General features: G+C 39.8%; 1 protein-coding gene across 1 annotated transcript in view; it reads right to left on the bottom strand.

Annotated features, from left to right (window-relative positions):
* Positions 1 to 3,691: 3,691 nt before the first annotated feature.
* The window catches only part of NPFFR1 (neuropeptide FF receptor 1), a 59,971-nt gene continuing 38,902 nt past the window's right edge, over positions 3,692 to 24,760 (bottom strand). Inside the window, exons 2-3 of the mRNA XM_018570682.1 lie at positions 12,578 to 12,677; positions 3,692 to 4,580 (exon numbers count right to left, since the gene is read on the bottom strand). Coding sequence (XP_018426184.1) covers positions 3,692 to 4,580; positions 12,578 to 12,677 — 989 coding nt within the window. The remainder of the gene's footprint in view (positions 4,581 to 12,577; positions 12,678 to 24,760) is intronic.

The raw sequence follows: 24,760 nt of genomic DNA, 5'->3' as shown, positions 1-24,760 counted from the left end.
TGTTTTTTTTACCTCTACATAGGGGTTTTGTCTGCTTTTTTAACAAAATATAAAATGAGTGTGGTCTATATTATTGCATTGTTTTAAACATAATAACTGGTAATCTCATTCAGTACAAAGTATATACAAGGATAAATATAAGCACATTGTGATGAATGTTGTGGTTATTAGTACATGAATTATAAATACTGTAAACATTATTATTACTAATCATGATGATACAAAAATATTAATTGCGTGATTAATTGCGGATATGGTGTGTTTTCATTGAGAATAGCCAATATTTTTGTTCAGTTCTTTATTACTTATGTTTATGACATACACATGGTTATTGATTTGAAGTGTGGCTTCTTTCTTATGTTTAATATTTGCGTGTGGCTGTGGTGAGCTGAGAGTCAGCACTCAAGATTGAGCAGCTGTGGGGATGATTATCTGGAGCAGAGATAGAGTAGATGTGATCACAGGACGCTCATGTGATGTGTCTGCTCTATATTTCTTAATTCCTCTTGAATTAGGTCTTGAAGCTTTATGTTGTCATAATAATAATTATGTTGGATAAATATAGTCAACATAATAAAGACATACATTTTTTTTTACTGTTGAAGGCACTTCCTTTTAACCCATAACAATTTTTTTGTTTGATGGCAGATACTACCTTCAGAGAGTTGTAGCTGCAATGGCATTAAGTGTGTACCCACAAATGCAAGCTTTTATATGGGTTGGTGGGAAGAGCACCCCATCTTTGGAGGTGGAAGCCCTTTTGGATCTTTTCAGTATATGTACTATAGATAAATAGATGACTGTTCTTTGATGTTGATAAGGAATTTGAATATACAATAGTTTTTGACCTATTTGAATAAGAACAGTTATAACCTAACATTTATGTTTGAAGAATATAATGCTTTTATTATCTAGACCTGAGGAAACAGGAAGATTCTACACGATATAGCCTTACTGATACATACAGGAAGCCAATTTCCAAAAATTCTATTTTTCATGCTAAACGTTGCCATCCACAGTCAAAGTTATAACTGGGGGGAATATATTAGATTGTGATTTTGATATGTTAGATTTAAATAGACAGGTTTTAACAATAACATAACAGAAGAAGGTGAATTGCCAGTATACCAGGGATTTGTTTAATACAAACACGTGGTTATTGATTTGGAGTGTGGATTCTTTCTTCTGCCCAATTTTTCCTGTGTGCTGCTGAGACAAGCTCCTGAGATTAAGTGGCTGTGGGGACAATTACCTGGAGGGGAGCGGGCAGCCGTTTTCCTATACCTGGTTTTACTATCTGACCTAATATACTGTAAATATTAAAGACAGGAGCTAAGACTTTTCAAGTGAATTTAGGGTTAAGATGAGAACCCTGTGACCTTTACTCAGTATCGATAGCAGCTCCAATATTTCTATCTTCAAAGGGGAGCATTAAAAATAGTGTAAAATAATCCTTCTTTGCAATACATTCAAAAAGACAACAGGAAATGTAGGATACCATACAATCTTAAAGTTACAATAAATAATACATATTTGCAGTTTCAGTGCATAATTAAAGAAAACAATCATTTTAGATTATATTAGCTTAACTGCTCCCCCTTGTCCTGCCCATGCTGTGTATAGGTCCCACTATAGAGCTCAAATCCGCATGCAACCTTTTAGAAGGGTGGATCTTTATAACTTTGCTGAGCCAGTTGGTTATGATATGCTGCACGTGTGACCTTTTCCCAAAAACCTTTAATAAGATGCCATTCATTTGCAAGCCTGCCACTAGCCTCCTAGCAGATGATGTCCCCATCAGGGCCTAGTGAGAAAAGGCTGCTCATGCACAGTACAGTAAAATCTGCTTGTTCAGTAGAGAAGATGGCTGAGTGACCTGACATGGGGCAGGATACAGCCCATACAGCAGGCTGCCCACTGATCTAAAGTCTGTGATGTAAACTATAAATGTAATTGGGTGAATGGGAAGTTAGGCTAATATTTTAGAAACATGCTATCTTTTCAAGTGAAACTCTAACACGATTAAAATAATTAAGATTTCCAAACAAACACAAAGAAGACCACAAAAAGTTTGTGAAAATGCCTTCACTTATCTTCATGATCATCCCAGCAGCCCCAGAATCCCAGAATCTCAGTATGTAAATCTAAACTTTCAACTCTGAGCTGGGGAGCTATTATTAAAGTGCAACTAGAGGCTCTTGTATTGTTATGTAAACAAGCACCAAATCCAGTTACTATGTAATGCACAAGCCTCATTTGTGCTTCATTTGTGCTTCACACACTCCTTCCAGACACTGCAGCCTACAATGGGAGGGTTTCAGCAACAGAGGCGTGGCCAGGTGTGCAGTGCAACATTTTCTCATACCAATGTAGTGCAAGCAGGCACAGCTTTCATAAGAGTAGCAACTCTGCTCTGAATTCAGCATCATTGCCACTCCATCACAGGAAGCTGCCTTAGGTGGACATCACTAGAAGACTGAACAAGTATTTGTGGGACTTTGCAGGGGGATAATGAGAAAACTGTAAGTACAAATTTTCTTATAGTTAAGTGCTGCAGCACATATTTCATTAAAAGAAGACCATAATTCTACTTTACTATACTGGGCTCGGGGGGTTCTGGTACACTGATGAAAACATAAACATTATATACAAGCACCCATTTGCTGTCTTTTCATTTGGTCCTTTTCATTGTTATGCTTTGACTGTTGGTAATGTGCACTTTCTTTACAATTGTTGTATAGTATAGTAGAATAAAATATACAAATTGTGTGTGGGTGTGTGTGTCTTATGCATTGTTTTATTTATGTGACAGTATACATTTTTAATTGTGCTTACTTCACTTCCATGTGCACCCATGGAAACGGTCGACATAATTGCTGGCATTTTGCAAACCATCATTAGAAAACATGATAGCTGTTGGTAACTGGGTGCAACCCCACTTTCCATTGCACTGGTTTTCATAAATTAGCCTCGTGGTGATTAAATATACTGAAAATACATTCCTGAAATGAATACAACATTAAAAACTGTATGTCAAACCTCATGTGCAATACTATCCAACATAGTATTCACATATTTTTTTGAATAGTCATTCCTTGCTGTTTTTCTAGACCAAGCAATATTTTAACCCTTGTTTAACTTTAATTGTGTTTCTTTGTTAGAAGAATATGACAAAAAGATATTGAAGTAAATGTAAACAAGATTTCTTTGAAGGAAGGTTGCCTCATACACATTCTTGAAAATAGCCATACAAGACTGACTGACACCTGCTATGCAGGTATATCCTTAATTATTAGCAGATCGCAATGACACATAACAGGCAACTCTTTGAAATTAAAGTCCAGAGAATGCTTCATTATATGCGATAGCAGAGTGGTCTCACTGGCCTTATGTGTCTCTCTGCATAGCACAACAGGGAGCATAAGCATGGTTTTCTCCTTTTTCATGCTAAAATGTGATTCTTTCAAAAAAATTTGTAGAAAAAAAAAAGCCTATTGAAATGTGTTAAACAACATACAGTAACCACTATGATAATGGTGTGTAAAAATCTCTTCAAATGTTGATAGCTGATTGCATTTATCACTTAAAATACATCTGAGACTGGTGCAAATTGTATGTAAAGTTTCCGCTAGATAGAACCTTTTACTGTTCTTATGCTGTCCTGTTTGTGCTGTTTGAAGAATATGCATTTTCATATATCCCATGCTGGTATGCTGACAGTATTATTAGAGCTTTTATTTTCCAATTCTTCAACCACCAATCCATGATGAGCAATTCTTCCACTTCTTAATGAGAATATACCAGCTTTGGCAGTGGCACTGTTGCAGGAGTCTGAACCTTGAGCTGAATCGCTGGGTTGTACTTCCACGAAGATCCGGTTACGTACTCCAAATACAAACCCACTGTTATTTCTCTCTGAATATGTTTCCTTATGCTCTCGTTTAATTGAGCAGAACTGTACTTTGAAGGCTTCCTGAAAACCCCGTCGGAAATTCTCATTAAAATAACCATAGATGATAGGATTGACACTACTGTTAAAGAAGGCTAACCAGTGGGCAAACGGAAAAATATACACAGCAATAATGTTCAACTGAAAATCACTTAGATTTCCATAATCTGTAAGCAGCATAAGGGTCCAGAGGGGGAGCCAAGACAACGTGAAGAACAATGCAACCATGATCAGCATGTTTATTACCCTTACTTTCCTTTTGGAAACTCTCCGACCTTCATGTTCTTCAGACACAGATCCTCGAATAGGGGCAGAAGACTTAAAGAGTTTGAATGCTATGCGAGCATACATGATAACAATCAAGGTGAGAGGAGCTAAGTAAATATGGGAAAAGAGAACAGTTGTGTATATTTTACGCATTTCCTTGTCTGGCCAAGCTTCCCAGCATGAGTAGAGAGGGTAGAAGTTATTGTAGTCATCTACCATAAAATGGTAGTCATCCCTGGTCACAGTAAGAGTGACTGCTGATGGGCACATTATAATCAGAGCTAGAACCCAAATAACAATAATGGTGAATATGGCTTTTCGTAGAGTGAGCTTCTGTCTGAATGGATAGACAATGCATCGGAACCTGTTAAGGAAAAAACACAAAAACAAAAGTAATAGACGTTACTTCTTGCAGCTAACTTGGTAAATGAAAATCATATACAAATTTCAAGTACCAGCAAAAAAAAAGTAGCTTTTGACATTCACCAAATATTATAATTAAGGAATTATATGAAATACAAATAATAAATAATAAAAAAAAGTATTGGGAATAAAGGTGTGTAAAATATTATTTCAATTATGGATATATATGGTTCAGGTATTATTTCAGGAATGAGCTTTTACATAGGAACTGAACTCTGGAAGCTGTGTTGAAAAAAAAAAGGTAGGCAAAGGGCAAAGCACTAGTCACCAGTATTGCCTGTGGATTCTCTGCAGCTGATCTTCTCTCCATTATTGATATGCCATGCCTTGTTCTACATTGTGTCTCTGTGGATCTTGGTAGAGGCAGAGTTTTTCTTTGCATGTTAGTGCCTCCATTAAGGAGAACAGTGATTAGCACAGTAGTGGTACCACCAAATCTCACTCCAAATTTCACAGGAACAGCAGTGCCCTAGATCAGCCTCTCTCAGCCAGGGTGCCATGCGGACCCTGGAGTAACTTCTGGCTTCCTCAGGGGTGCCTCAAAATTTTCACACAGCATCATGCCTTTCCATGTTCTAGGTGGGCTGGCTGTCAACACCATTAAAAAAATGAGGCTAATTCAGGGAGGGTGGGAACTATTCAGAAAAGGACAGAAGTTCACCTCAGATAATGCCTGGTACATTTTTCAGGGTAGTGCTTAAGCAAAATTTACTTTTTGTGAAATTATATTTTTTTAAAAAGCAGACTTTAACTTTTTAAATTAAGTTTTGCTTTCGATGTATAATCACTTGTTGCATGCCATGCATAACAATTTTTACCTTGTTAACTAAAATATTTCTATCAATATTACAAAGCAGCATGGATTTGCTCATGTTGTTTACTTTCAGAAAGGCCAATATACTTGTAATTAGGGGACCCAGAAAACATATAACTTCAGTATGTCAATTTCCAGTGAAATAGCTCTACTTTATTTTTATTGTGCACAAATAGGTTGTTTTAGATCTTTTTTCAAGGCTCACCTGGTGTATGACAAATGGCCAGTGGTTATAGCTGACCAGAGAAAGAACAATCTGATCAAAATTAGGCAACTATGCCAGCAACTTCAAAGCATAGTCTCACAGATATACAGTTTATGTTTGGGTCTATAGATGGATATAGGGATGCAGACTACAAAAATCTCTGACACTGGCTTATCAGGAGGAAAACAATAGATAGCAGGCAAGAGGGGATATGCAAAAATGACACACAAAAATTATATTATATTTGTTTTGAAAGAAAAAAGGATCATGAAATAAAAAAACAAAATTTAGTTAAAATAGCTCATCCATCTAAATGAACTGACTTTAAAATGTCCTGCCATATAACTATACCACATTGCACAATAACAGAACATTATACTGCATCATGTCATTATAGTAAACATTTGCACATTGGTGGTTGGTGTAAATGTCTTCATTGGTGTTCAGGGGCAGAAGGGCCCTATTATATTGGTATTCACTGATCAGTCCCCAGTTATTAGTGTTTAGTGAAAGAATAATATTGATGTCATTGGGTGAAGGGACTCTATTTATTGGTGTCAGCAGGAAAAGGGCCCTCATTTACTTATTGTCAGTGGATGCTTTTCCTAAAACAGGAGTGTGACAGTTATACTGTCAGATTCTCATGTTTTATTAGAAACATGCACCATTCACATCATCCACTGTTGGAATTCTGACCTTCAAAAATTGTCTGTATTATTAACTTACAAACTCCACTCTGCCACGTCAGTCCGGCCCTGCTACACTTACCTGTGTAATTCCCTGTGTGTTTCCCTGCCAGCTGGTGTACAGTTACAAACCCACAGTATGCTATAAACATAATGCTCGCAAATGGTAAGTGCTCATTGATCTGCATAGTCATATGACCACCAAGGAGAAGGGATTCATACTTCTGGAACCTGGTCCCCGGCTCATTGGTCACGGTGGTCATGTAACCATATTGACCAATTAGTGCACACCATTTGCAAGCATTCTGCTCATTATGTGCTGCAGGGCTGTGAAGTGGGGTGTATGGTGTATGGACCATACCCTGGTTGGTGGGGACTCACACAGGTATGTGCAGCAGGGGCCTGTAGCGGCGGTGGGGGGGCTGTTGGGTAAGTTATTTTCTCACATTTGTTACCCTTTAGGTAGCAGCCTGCTTGGTCTTTGGTTCAGTTCAGAGTTCAGATTGCCTGCATGGTACATTCAATCAGATAAAGCAAGAGACATTGGCCCTCAGAAACATGACTTTCTCAGTATTCTTGGCAGTTTTGAAGTCATACAAGAGCTCAGAGCTGCCAATGCAGCATCTTTTTTTTGTTGTCCCTGGAGAGGGTGTGACAGATCGAATTCCACCCAATCAAAGGTTCTGACTGGTGGATGTTAGATGTGCTGGATAGAAATGAGTGAATATGCTTGGTTTGGTTCATGGGACGTTTATTAAACCCATGGTAAAGTCTGAAAATTGCAAACTTAAATCTAAACCCCATTTAAGTCTATGTACGGTGAATCTTAAAAATAATTTCTGGCCATGGTCAAGACTAAGAGCCAAGGCATTATCAAACAAGCTGCATTGGTAATTGGGGACTGCCATGGGGGACATGTACTAATGGCAAAAAAATGTAAACATTGTTCAGCATGGAGAATGTGACATTGGAAAAAACACTAATCCTTTCAATTATCTCCTTGGGAGACAATTAGGAAAACTGTTGATGGTGTTGTAGAACAATACAATCCTTATGCACATTGTCATTGACACCATATTCTGGCTTCACATACAGTATTTAGCATGTGTAATAGATTTGTTTACTTTAACATTATTGCTTGGCTTAAAAACACCATAAGCAGTATGCAAGCACCCCGTTCTAATTCTCTATAACCTAACAATTGTAGTTTTGGATGCAACACCCTATTTTTTTATCCAGCAGTATCAGGCCTGAATTGACTTGTGGGAGTAGCAGCAACACATCTACAACCTATAGAAAATTGTAATCTTAGAAACCATAAAGCTTAAGCCCTCAACTTCATACAAATTGTCCATTTACACAACAGTTTGATAGTACAATTTGTGAGCTCCTTTGTTCCCAGTACCACACTGCACTTGTCTTGAATGTTTAACCACTTCAAGACCAGGTGTTGTCTGAGCGGACGTCTAAAGACGCCCGCTCAGATCTAGAGAGCTCGGGCCGGCCGTGTTTTTACTACGGCCGGCCCGGAGGTGGTTAATAACATATCAAAACAGAGTGCACAAAAACACTTCAAAATCACAACAACACATTCCCTGAACAATCTCCCATCCCTGTATCCCTGATTATTCCAAGATATAAACTATAGACTTCAGGTATGTATTGAGTAGGCAGCAGAGTACTCTGCAGAGTGGCTCTCTTTTTACTGCATCTGCGCCAACAACAGGCACGCTGTGGTCTGCAGGCATTTTCGGACCCCATGCATGACTATGCATCAAAGAGCCTGGAAGCAGTGTCTCAATCATATCTATCCACACCAAAAGGGAGAGATGGGGCAGGTTCATTGTGAAATAAAAATTTGAAGTATTGTACAAACTACAGCCAGTGGTCCAGCCTGGACACCCAATAACTTCCGGGGTCCACTTCTTACTTTAAAGAGTGAATCATATGATTTATGTTCTTTTTTTCATTTGCAAATGCAGAACTTGCATAAGCTCTGCCCCTTCCTCCAGGCCTGCTTGATATTATGAATACAGGGGTTTGGTTAACTTTATTAGCAGCTAAGGTAAGAGAGGTATTTAGTATTTTCTGATTTGGTGTACTAAACTGTATTAAATGGGATGATGTGCTACAAAAAAAGAGCAGCTTTCCTGTGTGAAGAATAAGTTCACATTGCTGACCCTGAAAAAACACGACCCTAGCTAACATTATATTACAAAAAAATATAAATCCCTCACAAAAAAATCACAAAACTTAAACCGCTAAACTAAAACAAAAAAACACCAAAGAAAATGCAAGGGTGCCCAGCAGCTAAACAGTAACTGATGCTGATACTGGCACACACAACAAGGTATGCCTTCCTGCAAGCACTATGTGATTTCTCCCCATCTAATCCAAGTGTCTGCAATGCACACTGACTGTGACAATGTAGGACTTGTAGTAGTTTTCAGCAATCACCAGCGACAACTAGATATGCCCTGCAAACAATGTGTGATCGGTCCTTAACTAGTCCATGTCTCCTCCAAAACACACTGACAGAAGGCTGCAGAGAACTCTGATTAAGAAAACCCCAGTGTTGTCCTTTCCAAGACACCTAACCACAGTTCAGAAGCTTGGAGGTGCATTGTTGGTAAGTGAATGCTATAGACACGATTTGCAGCATAAGTTTGCCACTTTCTCAAACTGCACCCAACTTGGGTTCTGGTTGAACTCATTTTTAACCGGAACCTGAAGCTCATCCCTAGTGTTGGAAAGCATTTTATTATGCTCAGTTGGCACACTCTTAATGCTAACCATGTTAAATACATATATATTTTAATTTGACAAGGTTTCACAATCTGGCAACCAGTATATTGTTTAGCAAAATTACATCATGATTTGTTAGACACCAAATATGATATACAGTGGGTATAGAAAATAATCACATTATGTTGCTTTGCAGAGATACTCGTTGCTTCTTATACATTATACAAGTGTAACCACTTTGTATAAAGGTAACTCAGTAGAGTAAGAATTATGGCGATTGTATGGAACTTAACTCTGTGAAATTCAGTTGTAGGTCAGTATAGAAAAAAAATCTCTAGTATTACAGATGTGCATTGCTCACAGACCTCATTAGATGTCTTTTGAAGACCCTCTGGGGAGGTTTATGACCCTGCATTCTTTTCTAGCTGGCCTGTCATGTCAAATGCATCACTGTCTCTGGCTGCCTAGCACAGACATAATATTTAAATCTGTTTTTGTTACCAACTTGCACATTCTGGGCTTCAATTAGGATGACACTGTGTTCAGTATAAGTCACCTATTCTCGCCACTTAGTTTGGGGTTCATCAGACCTCACTCTAGTCAAAAGAAGTGTCTCTGGTTATGCTGATTCCTACATCTAAAAGTAGGAGCAAGTGATCTGGGAAGCATAACGTTTTTTACATTTTCCAGATAATTTCTCTTTTAAAAAACATAAACACATGTATGTGAATGTAAAATTACAGTCATTAGCTTCATGAAATAGCTCCTTTTAAACAGATAAACAAATCCAAAAATGGCAAAGGTGGCATTTGAGCATTATTTATTCAGCCTGTATTTTAGGTTAAAGAGCAATGTATAATTATGAAATTTTAGTCCGCTTTGAACGCGAGTTGTTAAGTTTTACATTGCCTTACAGCTATGGCAACTCTAGAATATTTCCCTACACTTAACTAGCCAAGCAAAACTTTATTTCTTGACCTTTATCGTCTATCCACCCAGGGTAACAATTGTGTCATGTTTGACCAAGTTATCACCCAGTAGTGCCATAATTATGCAGACAAGGTTAGTCTATACAGCAAGCTTTTACAAAGTTTTTCAGGAAGCTTAAAGCATCTTTCTTTAAAGCATCCTTCAGCTCCAGTTAGAATGTTAAACACAGATCCTAACGGGAGTGCTTTAAACAAGCAGATAGGAGGCTTCAGCAAGTTTTTGTTAAGCATTATTGCAACTTTAGATATCTAACATCCCCAAATTTAAGCTTAAAATTACTTTACCGGCTTTTCTAAAGCTGCCTGAAACTCGCTGAGAGCTTTGCAAATGCTTTATAAATGTTTGCTGCACACATTCCATTTATACAACCTTTATAGATCATTGGTTCGATCCTTGGCCACTTTATAGATCATTGGTTCGACCTCATCTGGAGTACGCGGTCCAGTTCTGGTCACCAGTACTAAGAAAAGATGTCCTTGAGTTAGAAAAAGTCCAGCGGAGGGCAACCAAACTAATTAGGGGTATGGAGGACCAGAGCTACGAGACAAGGCTACTAAATTTAAACATGTTCACATTGGAGGTGAGGAGATTAAGGGGGGATATGATCTCCATGTACAAAATGTTCAATGGTGGTAGCAACATTAGCGATAAACTGTTTAAAATTAACTCCATTACAAAAACTAGAGGCCACCACCTAAAATTGGTGGAAAAAAAATTCCAGCACAAGGGGCGAAGGGGGTTCTTCACAGTAAGATCAGTTAGGGTCTGGAACTCACTGCCACAGGCAGTGATTTCAGCAAATAATGTGGAATTGTTCAAGAAACTTTTGGACGATTTCTTAAGGGACCGTAATATACAGGGGTGCAGGTACTCCTAGAATGAGATCCTAATAGGTTGGACTTGATGGACTAATGTCTTTATTCAACCTCAAATACTATGTAACTATGTAACAACCTGCAGCCCATATGTACACAGCCTAAGGGCCAATTGATACCTATGCATCGCAGTAACACGCATTCAAATGTGCTGCTTTCAGAAAACGAACGTTCGTACGAACGCTACCGAATTTCGTCCGAATCCGAATTCCGAATCCGAATTGACTTTCACACCCGAATTCTGAAAAAGGAATAACACAAATCCGAATTTAAAACGAAACGAAACTAAACGAATTTTTTGGCAGTGCACATGTCTACTGTTCGGCTATTCACTTCAGGCTGATACAGCTGTTTTCAGCCGTACATCTGACACTGACCATGTGAGATATGTGCTGTTCCATAACACTACATACAGCTTAATGGCATTTCGCAAAATGTAATTAAAGCATTGGTATTTTTCCATGTCCTTTGTTTAAGAATCCCTTACCTAGAAAATGGCCAGAATTGATTTTCAAGACCCCCCCCATGGACATAAGTGGGTAATAGATTTAAGTTTACAATTGTTCGACTTTACAATAGGTTTGATGAACGCCCAGCAAACCAAAGGCAAACTGCTGCAGCAATGAAAATAGTATTTGAGGGTATAAAAAAAAAAAAAAGATAAATATTCAGCTTACCATTGAACAAAACTTTCTGCGAACCACTGTGTATACATGACTTAAGCGGGACACATACACAGACAGGTTGGGGTGTATTTATAAACAATTTGCCATAAACAATGTGCCATAATATAGCCATATCTGAAGCTATATTGCAACTGTAATAAATATCAAGGCAAACCAGGCACAATAATTATGTGTTTCTATTGCCTGCTAACAAATCTTTCATGAAGGTGTTTTTAAACACATCAACAGCTACTGCTCCTTAATAGAAGACATAATTACACTGATGCTAATAAACTGTAAGTTAATTGTAGGAATGAACTCTAAAATGATTTGTAGAAAAGAGTATCATAAGAAGTACAGGATCAAATAGTATTATGTTATATTGACACACCTCCTGGCTGTAATCCATATCTCATTACTTAGTGAACCATCGACTGCTTCCATTGTGAAAGCTACATGTGATAAATTGGGTACAGACTAAGTGTTGTTCTTCTACCGATGAAAACAAACATGACAAAATGTATTCAAGGGCTTTCTGAGATAAGCCACAGTTTTTTGTTTTTTTGTCCATTAAAGGTTGCTCTGTAAAAATATATGCATATCATAGAATTCATTTTGCACAATGTTCTCCATCTCTGCAGTCATTGTAATTACAGCTTTATTTTAACAAGCATTAATACAGCAGGACCAGGAGTTATGGAAAACTGTTTATTTAATAAAGGTTTAGCGAGGCCCATGAATCTATCAAAACCTTAAAATGTAAATGTAAGCACCATGACGTACATTATGTGCGAGGTACAAGACTTAATGAACAATTAATTGTTAATATGCAATACCAATATTATGTAGCAACATTGTAAAAACTGCTTATTTCTAAAAAGCTAAAGTTAAATCATGTGCTTTTCACAGAAAAAAAGCAATACACACAAAAAAGGAAACAGTCTTTTTTTCAAAATACCTTTCCACTGCAATTGCCACTAGGGTGAAGACAGATGCAGAGACAGACATTCCTTGCACAAGACCACTCATTTTGCACATGATGTTATCAAAAGGCCACCCTATAAGACAAAAACAAAGAAAATCCTATTATATTTTGCAAAACTTCATATTTTCATTGAAGGTATGTTGGGAGATATACAGACTCACTCTAAGTACTTTGCTCTTGCGGTCTCCTCCATAGTACACCATACTAGTAGAGTGTTCAGACTGGGGGTCTCACGATGTTTGACCCCAAATTGTCTATGCTGGTTAGCATTTTATCTACTATGCATCAAATTATCATTACTATGTTTATATTTACCATGCCTATTTCTTGAAATTGTTCTGCTATTTAAACCAAAGAAATTCCTATATGTTTATAGTTTTTTTGCTTAACTTCAAGTCAGACACCACCATGAAAAACCAACAAAGTGCTTAGAAATATTACATACTATTACAAGAAATATTCTTTACTGTAATTTTTCTACACAAAGCCTTTCTATTCCGAATTCATGACATTTCAAAGAATGTCAGGCACTACTATTAAAACATAAAAATTAAATGTAGCCAATTCCATGTAAAAGGCATTTTGCCTATAGGGAAAAATGTATATTCATATTTCTTATGTCCAGTTATCCAGTATGTTGTAAAATGCATCATTACTGTGAAATTCAAGGTTTTATATTTTGAATCACTTCCAGTTTCTTCCATTTACAGCCCAGGCCAAGCGGCAGGCTCGTCGGCCATGTCGGGTCCCGGTCTGAGTGGCTCGTCGGTCATGTCGGGTGCCATCCCGCGGGACATGCCGTGTCCTGATCCGAGCCTCTGTGCAGGGACGCACACGGAGGGGGCATTCTGTCGGCACCGCTGGGCCGCACAGGCGCAGACACCCTGTGACCCGGTGGGATCCGCCCCGCACGGCGTGACGTCATCGTGCTGGCGTGCGCGGGTGACGTCATCATGCCGGCGCACGCGCAGTGCAACGTCCTCGGCCTATTTAAAGCCCCACAGGACTTGGATTCAGTGCTGAGTGATTGTCAGCCAGCACTAGTCATCTGTGATCTTGCTCCTGTATTGAATCTTTTTACCTGGCTTCCTCCCTGATGTTCCCTCTTGATTATCCTGCTGTACCTTGCTGCCCGCCTGTTACCGACCCGGCCTGCCTCTCGACTCTCCATTGGATCCTGCCTTGTACCTTGCTGCCCGCCTGTTACCGACCCGGCTTGTCTTCTAACTGTCCAGGAGTGCCTCCTCCACACGGCTGCCTACTCTGCTGAGCCACCACCTGCTGCATGTACCCGGTGTCCTGATCCAGCACCCGTGCACCCCCTGCCTGAGCACACTGTCTTCAATCCCAGTGGTCATCAGACGGGGTTGCAAGGGATGTCCTCCTCATCACCTCGGGCTCACACCACGGACCTAACAATGTGGCTACTGTATGCAGAAGCTTATGTGAGAAAGGTCAATGTATCCACTGGCATGCTTCCAATTCTAATGACATTAACAGAGCATGTGGTGGGGACTACATAGTAGACAGACCATGTTTTCCTAAATCCCTCCCCTAGACCAGTGTGCACCATCAAAAGAATTAACACAGCAATTTATTTAAAAAAATGTAATTTTCTAGATGGCTATAGTTCAGTTTTACAGTGATCCTTCCCCAGATACACATAGTTACCATTACTTCATTCCCCCACTGCTACATTTAGCTGTCATGATTAAAAAAAAAGTCCCTATAGACAGTCACATCGCTTGAACTTAGACAGAGCTGAGGACTCTCCCTGCCACTGTGTGACAGTGCTCAGCTCTGCTAGTGATTTCATTTAGAAGAACAGCTTATTACACCGGGAGCGAAGTCTAGAAATAGTACCTGACATACCTATCGTATGTATTAATGAGGCTGAAATATATTATGACTTCTTTAAATTGGAGCATGTGACCAGGTCGCCGATGCTTGCAGAAATCTGCAAGAGGTGCGTTGCTGAGACCTAGCCAGTCCTCCAGGCAATGCAGAGCGGGTGGAACTGTTACTCAAGCATGTGATCCACCGTGCAGGTGTTGCTGCCTGTGATGTGGCATGAGTGTACATGGCTTATTAGTAAGAAGAAGTAAAGCATGTGCACTGTGGTGGCAATGCTGCAAAGGCTCGATGACACTACCGAATGTTGCCACTGAGGTGAAGGTCAAGTACAAGTGACTGTTAGAATCAAAAGGTAAATTCTCTAAAATAAAACATTTATTGAAAAAAACACAAAGGGCATAGAGAGGTTAAAATATTATTAAAAAGGATTTGCCGTTTTTTTATATCCACTTTAAATCAGCTGCAAAGGAGGAACATTTGAAGAAAGACAGGTGTTTACAGATGTGCTGTCCAAAATCTTTTGCAAAATCACAAAGAAACAGGCAACACTTAGAACCAAAAATGCAGTGACCAGCCAAGGAAATTGTGTAACAGATTAAAAACACATCATGGTGACTGCATTTTGCAATTGGAAAATATCTAGTGGTACCATCAGGTCAGACTATGCAAAAACGAGTGGGACCCTGGAACACCCATCTCAGTGCAGAAGTGGTCTTCATGGAAAACTTGTGGCTAAAAACCAGACCCCTGACGTGAAGGCCAAGTGACTCACCTATGCACAAAAGCATAAAAGTCCACATCTGAAATATTTGTTTGTCTTCTCGTTACTGAAAAGTATAGGAAGAGACCTATTGATCATGCTATGCCATCATGGAGGCATCGGATAGGTCGCAAATAGTTTCTGCAGCAGGACAACGACCCCAAACATGCAAAAGAACTAAAGAAGCAAAAGAAGAACCAGGAATCCTGAAAGACATGGGTTAACCCCCACAGAGTCCTGATATCAACCTTATTGAGTCTGTCTGGGATTACAGAATCAGAGTTAGCCTAAATCCAAAGACAAATTGTGGGCAGCTTTCTTATATGTTTGGAACAACCTACCTGCAGCGTTTCTTTTAAAAAAACATGGGCAAGTGTACCTAGGAGAATCAATGCTGTTTTAAAGGGGACACACACCAAAGGTTGTTAGTTGGTAAATAAACATTATTCATTATTTTTTTCAAGCATCCTTACTTTACAACATTTTTTCACACCAAAATAAATAACTATATAAATGAATAAATAAATATATATTCTCTATATAATCTCCCTAACAGGGACACAGGCAATCAAAACCTGACAGTGGTTCTAACTCCTCACCACTCCATCCAAATCTAGAGAAAAAAAAAATATGCTTTTAGTTATGCTTTAACATTATATGTGACAATCCTGATGTGTTAAAATTGTGTAGTTAACCTGTATAATTATCTTACAAACAGTTTTCTAATTTGTTGGTACTAAAATGACCTTTTGCTTTTACCCTGCAGCATTCATTAAATGCTAAATGCAGGTTTGTCTTTTATTATACCATGGAAGAATCCTTGTTTTCAGTAATTGGTCTCCTTTGCAATACAGAGTTGTTGTCAGTATAAATCTAAAGTAAAATATGGCATCCCGGGCAGGTCATTATATGGAAATGTGTTAGTTGAACGTTCCAGTGTAGTAAAATGTACTAATGAAGCAGGTCTTTTATATTTAACCCTGTTATGTCTGGTGTCCCTAAATGCTGCATTTGGTACATAGGTTTACTGAAACTCTGTTTCACCTAGTGCTAATGTAAAATAGTGCAGGAGCTGGAATAGCTCATTCAAATCAGGAAAAAATTATTTAATTATGTATATCCTCCTATTTGGAAGTCCATTTGAACAAATTCAGGAAGTGCACTCGACCAGGGGTAGGTAGACATCTGTAATAAAGCCAGCAAAAGTCTTTGTGGTGTATTATAATGTCATAATTTTCTTTGAGAAGCTATTGCTGCATAACTCCTGTGTTTTTTTTGTTTTAAAAACATTGAAGAATATTGTGTATTTTTCAAACATTTCCTTACTTTTGAAATGACTACGTTTTTGTTTTAAGCTGGCCATACAAGTATAGATTTTCGAGCCCTCGTTCAATTTTTGCTCAATTAGCCCATCATGCAGGAGTTCTGACGAAGGGAGCGTGCCCCGGAAATGCGTTAACGTCACCAGCATACAGGAATCGTCCAGTGGATGCACACTGCCTGTCAGCTTATGATTCTTCTTACGTTTGTGAGTATGTTTTTTGTTCTTATCTCATGCTTACTGAAATAAAATTGACCTGCACCAGGAAAGGCACCCCCTTGTGTTTACTTCATAGCCCATCATGCAGAGACCAATGTCAATTTCGATAATTGCTCATTAGCAATACTTACTCACCAAAACGAATTTTCACATGTGCAGTGTTCTTGTTGCAATTTTTTTGTATGAAAATACCACGAATCCATTGATTTTAGCTCGATTTGTAAAGTTTTACAGCCTGTCCGATCAAGGAAATTCAGCCAGGAATACAGTAAAAAAAAAATTGTTGGGTTCCCATCAACTGATCAATTATCGTTCGAAAGACCATTCGTGGACGATTTCCAAGCGAAGATCTATAGATGTATGGGAACCTTTAGAAAAGCACTTTAAAAAAAAATAAGGGTACACTTATTTTCATAGCTTCTGTGGACCTGTGCCTGTTATAATATTATCGTTCGCCAATCTTCTGCATGATGGTATTTTCTCGGGATGACCCGATACTGATACAAGCATCGGTATCGGGACCGATACAGGGCATTTTGACAAGTACTTGTACTTGTCAAAATCCCCCGATACATAGCGCTATTTTTTTCTTTACTGACTTTGCCGAGTGTCGCGTCACTGCTGCTCCGGTGGGCCGCGCTCCAGGTGGGGTCCTAATTTAGGTGGCTGACGACTGCCCAGAGGACCCCTCTCGGAGCACCACCCACCGGAGCAGCACTGATGTGACGCTCCTATTCAGCTCAGCGCTGACGGCGCTCTTCAGTGCCGGAGAGCAGCGGCGAATCAGCACTGGTCCGGTGGGAGGAGCTCCAGGTGAGGTCCTAATTTAGCTGGCCGCCACCTCTGAGCAGTCGCCGGGCAGCTAAATTAGGACCCCACCTGGAGCTCCTCCCACCGGACCAGCGCTGACTCGTCGCTGATCTCCCGCACAGCGCCGCACATCGTGAGTGAGGGCAAGAAGGGTCCCTATTAAGCAGAGGATAATAGTAAATCTATTGTCTGCAGTGTATTAGCAGTGTGTAGTCTATATGTAGTACATATGCTAATACACTGCAGACAATAGTTTTACTATTAGCCTCTGCTAATATGAATGGATTAAATGATCCATAGTACATAATAGTACATAACATGTAGTTGTACTATGGATCATTTAACCCATTCATTTTCGCAGGAGAATTGTAAATCTATTGCTGCAGTGTATTCTATATGTACTGTACATGTACTGCAACAATAGATTTACAATTATCCCCTGCTAATATGAATGGGTTAAATGATCCATAGTACATAACATGTAGTTGTACTACGGATCATTTAACCCATTCATGTTAGCAGTGCAGAATTGTAAATTTATTGCTGCAGTGTATTCTATATGTACTGTACACGTACAGTACACATTCCCAATTCACTGCAGCAATAGATTTACAATGATCCCCTGCTAACATGAATAGGTTAAATGATGTGTAGTACAACTACAGGTTATGTACTATTATGTACTATGGATCATTATATAACCTATTCATGTTAGCACGGGATAATTGTAAGCACAATGCAGCAATCCTGCCCAGCGCTGACTACGGGAGGCACTGTGTGAGGCAACAGGGATCGGAGTGAAATGTGAGTGAGGGAAGCTGGGACAGGGCTGGCTGTCAATCTATTGCAATATGTACTGGACGTGTGGAATGTATATGTAGTACATATATACAGCACACACCTCCACTACACTACAGCAATACATTTACAATTCTCCCCTGCTAACATGAATAGGTTAAATCATGATCCATAGTACATAACATGTAGTTGTACTATGGATCATTTAAAGTCACCTGTCCCTTTAAAAAAGTATCGGTAATTGGTATCGGCAAGTACATGAGGGGAAGTACTTGTACTTGAAAAAAGTACTTGGTCTTGAAAAAGTGGTATCGGGAGATCCATAATACTTTATATTTATATATAGAATATAATTATTTGTATTGTATTGTACTCAGATGGCTCCGGCAGAAGTCCACAACAATAAGACCACTGCCGGAAATACATTTTCACTTGCCAAACCAAAAACACATTGCATGAAAATGCGTATTAACACATTAAGAAAACACATGTAAACACGCTACAATGAATGGTAAAAAACACGCAATCACATATGATAAATATGATCACATTGGACATAAATAGCAATGAACCTGGCCTAATATTGTTAAACTTTAGAATGATCATAACTTCTTGGGTTCACATATAAGGCACAATTCACAAAGCTAACACACCAGGATAAGGAAACTTATTTGAAAATTAAAATCACATTGGAAAACAACAGCAGCCTTAGGGCCCGTCCACACTATAGCGTTGCATTAATTGCACTGTAATGGTTTTACCGTGCACTAGGTGCGTTGCTATTCACTTGAATGGTACCCCAACACACCTCCCAGTCTCCCTGCCTACTTTACAAGCCCCCCCTGCATGCAATACTTGTTTTCACTGAAATTCTGTACTGCATACTGTGCTGCAACGCATGGTGACCAGTAGGTGCATTGGGGTTCCATTCAAATGAATGGCAACGCAAGTCACCAAATGGGTTACTGTTCCTTTTCACACTGACATTTCCTATGTGGTGGTGTTTATATATGACATCTAGTACAAATATAATAACAACAAGGAAATCTGTAAACAAAAGCAATACAAAATGGTATCAAACCATAAACAGGCAAACTCCATATCGTAATTGTTCACATCCAAAAAAACAGCTTTTCAGGTGGGTGAGGCATCTTATTTATAGAACCAATAGAGCTATGATAAAAAAGAAAACCTGAATGATAGTTTGCAGCTAAGTTATGAAACTTACATTCTGACCAGCAATTGTTTAATAACATTTTCCCTATGTTAAGGTGGCCATACACTCTACAACCATCGCAAGACTTTAGTCTTGCGATGGTTGTACAGGGATTAAAAAAACGTACGATCTGCCTATCTTGGACAGGCAGATCGCACTCTCGATCATCGCAAGCCCGCCCCCCTGAGGGGCGGGCTTCCGATGACCGCAATGCTGAACGGGCAGTGTGCGCGTGCGCACACCGGCCCGCTCGGCATTTGTCTTCCGAGCACCGTTCTAACCAGCCGAGAATCGTACGATTCCCGGCTGGTTTTCGAACATGCTGGTTCGACAGAAGACGTGCGACCGTACAGTAGAAACGGTCGCACGTCTCCGTTCACACTGCTCGATTATCGTACGAAAAACCGATCGCATACGATTATCGTACGATAATCGTGCAGTGTATGGGCACCTTTATTCTCCCTGTGCTGAGGTAGCAGTGCGGCCCACAGGTGGGTAATCAGTGCTGAGGTACAGAACCCTCACCTGCTGCTAATTAGGCCCAGGAGCCACAGAGGCCTGAGCTACCTCCCCTCCTCTCCCCACAGCTCACAATGCTGTGGGGAGACAAATATATTGAGTAATATAATTGCCACGAGGGAGTAAGACCATTCCCTTAAAGTGACATAATGAACAAGGACCAGTCCTAGCAGGATGGACAATGTTGGAAATGGGGACTCTTACGGACAACTTTCCCAATCCCTCCCCTCAGATGTGGGAGCATGGAGTTCACACACATTGCAGGCCTCTGCTGGATTGAGACAAGTATAACAAGTAATATCGCTGCCAGCAGGGAGTAAGACCATTCCCTTAAAGTGACATAATGAAACAGGACCATTGCTATCAGAACACTTATGGAAATTGTTGGAAATAAGAATTCTTATGAACCCTGATGGAAATAGGGACTGTAATGGACTCTTTTAAAGTAGGTTTCTGAGGGAACTGCACCAAACCTTCCATAACACAAAAAGAAACATGTAGAAAAAGCAGAGAGTGCAAGGTAAGGAATAAATAATTGAGTTCAGGTTTTTTTCTCCAGTTGTACTAAGGTGGGGTATTCTGGTATGTTGTTCAACAATATTTAGGAATGTCTGGTTAAAGAAAACCTGTCATCACCTCTTGCACATCCAGCAAAGCAAAGAAGGTAAGTGTGCGTACAGTCGCTGCTGTGCCCTTTTTTTATTTTATTAAATTGTATACACAGCAGCGCATTGTGTTACAGTTTGTTGAAACATGCTATGCAAAAATATAATATATCCAACGTCCCTTCCCCAGGTGTATAAGGGAGATTAGGGTCCATTAGGAATCTACTTTATTTTGATTGCCAGCTCTTTGGTCAATCAACCCCTTTTCTTGCCTTTTTGTTTTTCATTATTTGGGGCTTTTTGTCTTTTATTTTATGGGTGCTCTGAGGTTCATTTTAGCTGCTGTTACAGCCACTAATTTTTTTTCTTTGCTGCAAGGCTTCCATACAAAAGAAAACTGATGTTTTTTTTGTTTCAGGGGGTGATATTTTAGCGTTTTAATCATGAGGGGATATATTCGTAGCCTCCATTTGTTCTCCACATGCTGCTACATCACTTAAAGAAAAGAACTAAGGGGAAGAACAGTGTTCCCTTATTTCATGTAACATTATATCACTGACATGCATTTAACCCCCCCATCCTCCTAGTAAAAATAAATGTTAGGCATAAACTGGTTAGGCTTATTATTCCTGAATAAAACTGTCCTGCTGCTGGACAGTTTTACACTTCTGTATTCTCTGCACTTTCTTAATTCTTGTAGTAAATTCCCAAAACTGTATTTCCTTTCTAGTATGAGAACATGTATAGTCTCAGCAAACCACTAGCCAATTCGTATCCACCTGCTAAAAAGCATGTGTCATGGATAAAACTACCTGTTACATTTTTTTTTTCAAGCTGAAATTATTCAGATAGGGGTGTTGTTGCTGGAGGTAACCCAAGCTCATTGGAAAAGAAAAAAAATTAAATCCATGCCAAAATATGAAACTCCTACTGTTCCATAACACCACAAAAATGTTTTAATGGAGAACTATGGGGTCAGTGTTTTTCCCCATGGTTCTCCTTGGGGTAACGGGAGGACACAAACTAGCGTCCTCCCGTTACCCTAAGCTCAGTATACCGCGAGCTACAGCTCGCGGTATACTGAGACACCGCACCTGGAGTGGATCCCGACTTAGATGACGGGATCCGCCCAGCTGCGTGAGTGACAGCTGGCTCTGCCTATCTAGAGGCAGAGCCAACTGTACCCGCCCCCTCCCCGTCCATTCCGCCAGTCAGCGCTGGCAGATCGGAGCGGGGAGAGGGGAATCCAGCCCCTCCCCCTGTCACGGCAGAGAGCCGTGACAGGATCGAGAGGTGAGGGAACCCGGTATGTGTTCCCTCACCTCCCGATCTACTGAGCTGACCTGTGACAGTCTCATTGTCACAGGTCGGCTTAGAACTATGAGGTGAGTGGAAATCCCCCATGAAGTTGCATGAAAAACACTCACCACTGTGCAGCATATTTTTCTTTCTATGTTTTGTTTTTTTGCATGGGTACATGGCAGGGCCCAACTTCCTGTCCCTTTTATTTTGTTGGGGCTCGAGATGACTTGGCCCTTGCTGCCGCCATAAGTGCCTCTTTAGTACGGTAGAAGTGTAACTTAACTAACAGGTCTGCTTTTATATCATCACAGCGATCCTCCAATGCCGCGGTGCGGTGGCTTATATCATGAATCTCCTTAAGGAGCCTGTCTGTGATCTGTTTGGAGGTGGAATGTAGGGCTTTCTGCAGCATTGCTTCAAACCTTTGCAGGAGCGCCGACTGTGACCGATTTCGGGAGCGATCCCCCTCTCTACCACTAATGTCTTCCTCCTCCATATCACTGCTGGAGTTTGAGACTGACCGCGCGGGAGAGTGAGTCACAGGCGCCATATTGGTTGCAGCACGGGCCGTATCTGGAGCCGGCTTGTTTCTATTCGCCTGGGGATTCCGGGGGCCCGAAGCAGACATTTTTCGGGCCTGGGAGGATTCCGATATCCGTAGAGGTGTCGTAGGTATTTGGGAAGTTTGAGGCTTCCGGCTAAAAAGAGGTTTGTGCGGGCGGGCTACGGAGCTGTCTCAGAGGACGTCTGACATGACAGCCACGCGCATGCGCCTTCCTGTCCCTTTTATTTTACAATAGATTGTCGATTGGCCCTAGAAATGGCCAGAACCTACTAACAGGATTTGCCGCCATAGACTTTCATGGGATTCGTCTTAAAGTTCAAGTTCACGGAATTTCAAACTTGATCAGATTCCCCAGAAATTTCACTAATTGTTTATGCATTCACAGACGTGGTGTGGATTATAAAAGTTGGAAGATATATCCTCACATGTTTCAAGGACTTTATTGTATCAAGAAGTAATGGTCTTCACATACGGATATGTAGATTAAGTGGGAGTTGTACATCACTTGTGAGATTTAACACAGGATTTTCTATATGTGCACATTTTGCACGTACTAGCATATTCTTTTTTGTTCCCCCCTATGTTTATTATGGTTTCTGGTGTCTAGACCATTAGACCTAGAGTTTTGTTCTTACTATTATCAGCACAGGCATTGTGCAACACAAAATTGTTTATCACTTTGTGACAATTTCACAATTCATACTATTTTTCTCACATTTTAGGAATATTTTTTTAGTTTGTGAAGCGCAGCGCTATTTTCTTTTTTCTTATTTTGGGTGTACTCACCTATTATGCACAGCTGCTTTTAGAGTGTTATTTGATTCCTAGCGCAGTTTTTTTTATATCTAATGCTGGGCTACGTTAAAAAACGTACGATCTGCCTTCCCCACCAGGCTCCTCCCACTGCTGCATAATTCGTTGCTAGGACAAACGTGACACATTCCCAGCTGCTGGCTGGGAAATTCCCCTGCTGACAGCTAAATGTAAGCACAAAGGCAGGAATGCTGGCTGACATCATTGACTAAATATGGTTTTATTTATATCCATATAAGACCCTAATCAAGGATAAGGGTCTGGTTGTGTTTTGTTTTTTTTTGGCTTGATTTGCCTGTGATATTTTGCAAAAGGAGAAAATGCCACAAATGGCATTTTTGTTATTTTGCAAAATGTCAGATTTGCTGCCTACAGGTGCACCACTTCACAGCAGGTTTAGGGCATGTTACTTAAAGTATTTTGCATTTTTAATGTTGCACTTTACAGTGACACTAAACTCAAAAGTTAAGCATTAAAAATGCATTCAAGTACCTTTAACTAGTAACAAAAATGTATCTTATATGTTTGTAGCTCCCGTGATGGACAATCTCACATCTAATTTACTTATTTGTATTTAAATTCTAGTCCATCACGGGAGTGAGTTTGGAGAGGTGGCTACTTTATAACACACAGGGACCATGGGGAATAGACGTAGCCACTCTCCAGAAGGGAGGACAGTGTCAGCACAAATTCAGAGATCATTTGAGAATCTACAGCCGAGTGATACCCAAATTAGATACATTTTTGTTAATAGTTAAAGTCAAAAGGATTTTAAGCTATTTCCACTGCTGATGAAATAACTTACAATTGATCCTGCTCCTTGATGTTTAAAAGTTTTTAGTTTCCTGCAGAATCTATTTATTAAATTCATTATTGAAGACAGTTTGAGAGTTTAATACAGCTTAAGGGTCCATTCACACCACATCCAGATTACCTCCAGACGAGACCAGACTGTTTCCGGACCCAAAATGCATCCCAATGTATACCTATACAATTTCTGGCCTCTGTTCCAGACCAGAAAAATACTGCCTGTCCTATTTAGTCTGGTCTGGAATGCACTGAAACACATTAAAAACGCCTGGAACGCACCTGTAAGACCCTTTTAACCAGTTGACATCCGCGGTGTTAAACCCCCTTCCCATCCAGGCCATTTTTCAGTATTCAGCGCTGCGGTACTTTAACTGACATTTATTCCGTCATGCAGCGCTGTACTGAAATGAATTTTATACCCTTTTTTGGGGACAGATAGAGCTTTCTTTTGGTGGTATTTATTCACCACTGGGGGTTTTATTTTTTTACTATATTAAGGAAAAATTACAGAAATTTAAAAAAAAAAAAAGTTTCCCCTATATTAAATGATAAAACATTTATTAT

Source organism: Nanorana parkeri, unplaced genomic scaffold (assembly GCF_000935625.1).
Source record: "Nanorana parkeri isolate BGI_ZX_2015 unplaced genomic scaffold, ASM93562v1 scaffold1575, whole genome shotgun sequence".
NCBI lineage: Eukaryota > Metazoa > Chordata > Amphibia > Anura > Dicroglossidae > Nanorana > Nanorana parkeri.
Note: the sequence above shows the minus strand (reverse complement) of the source record. Positions and strands in the feature narration are given on the sequence as shown.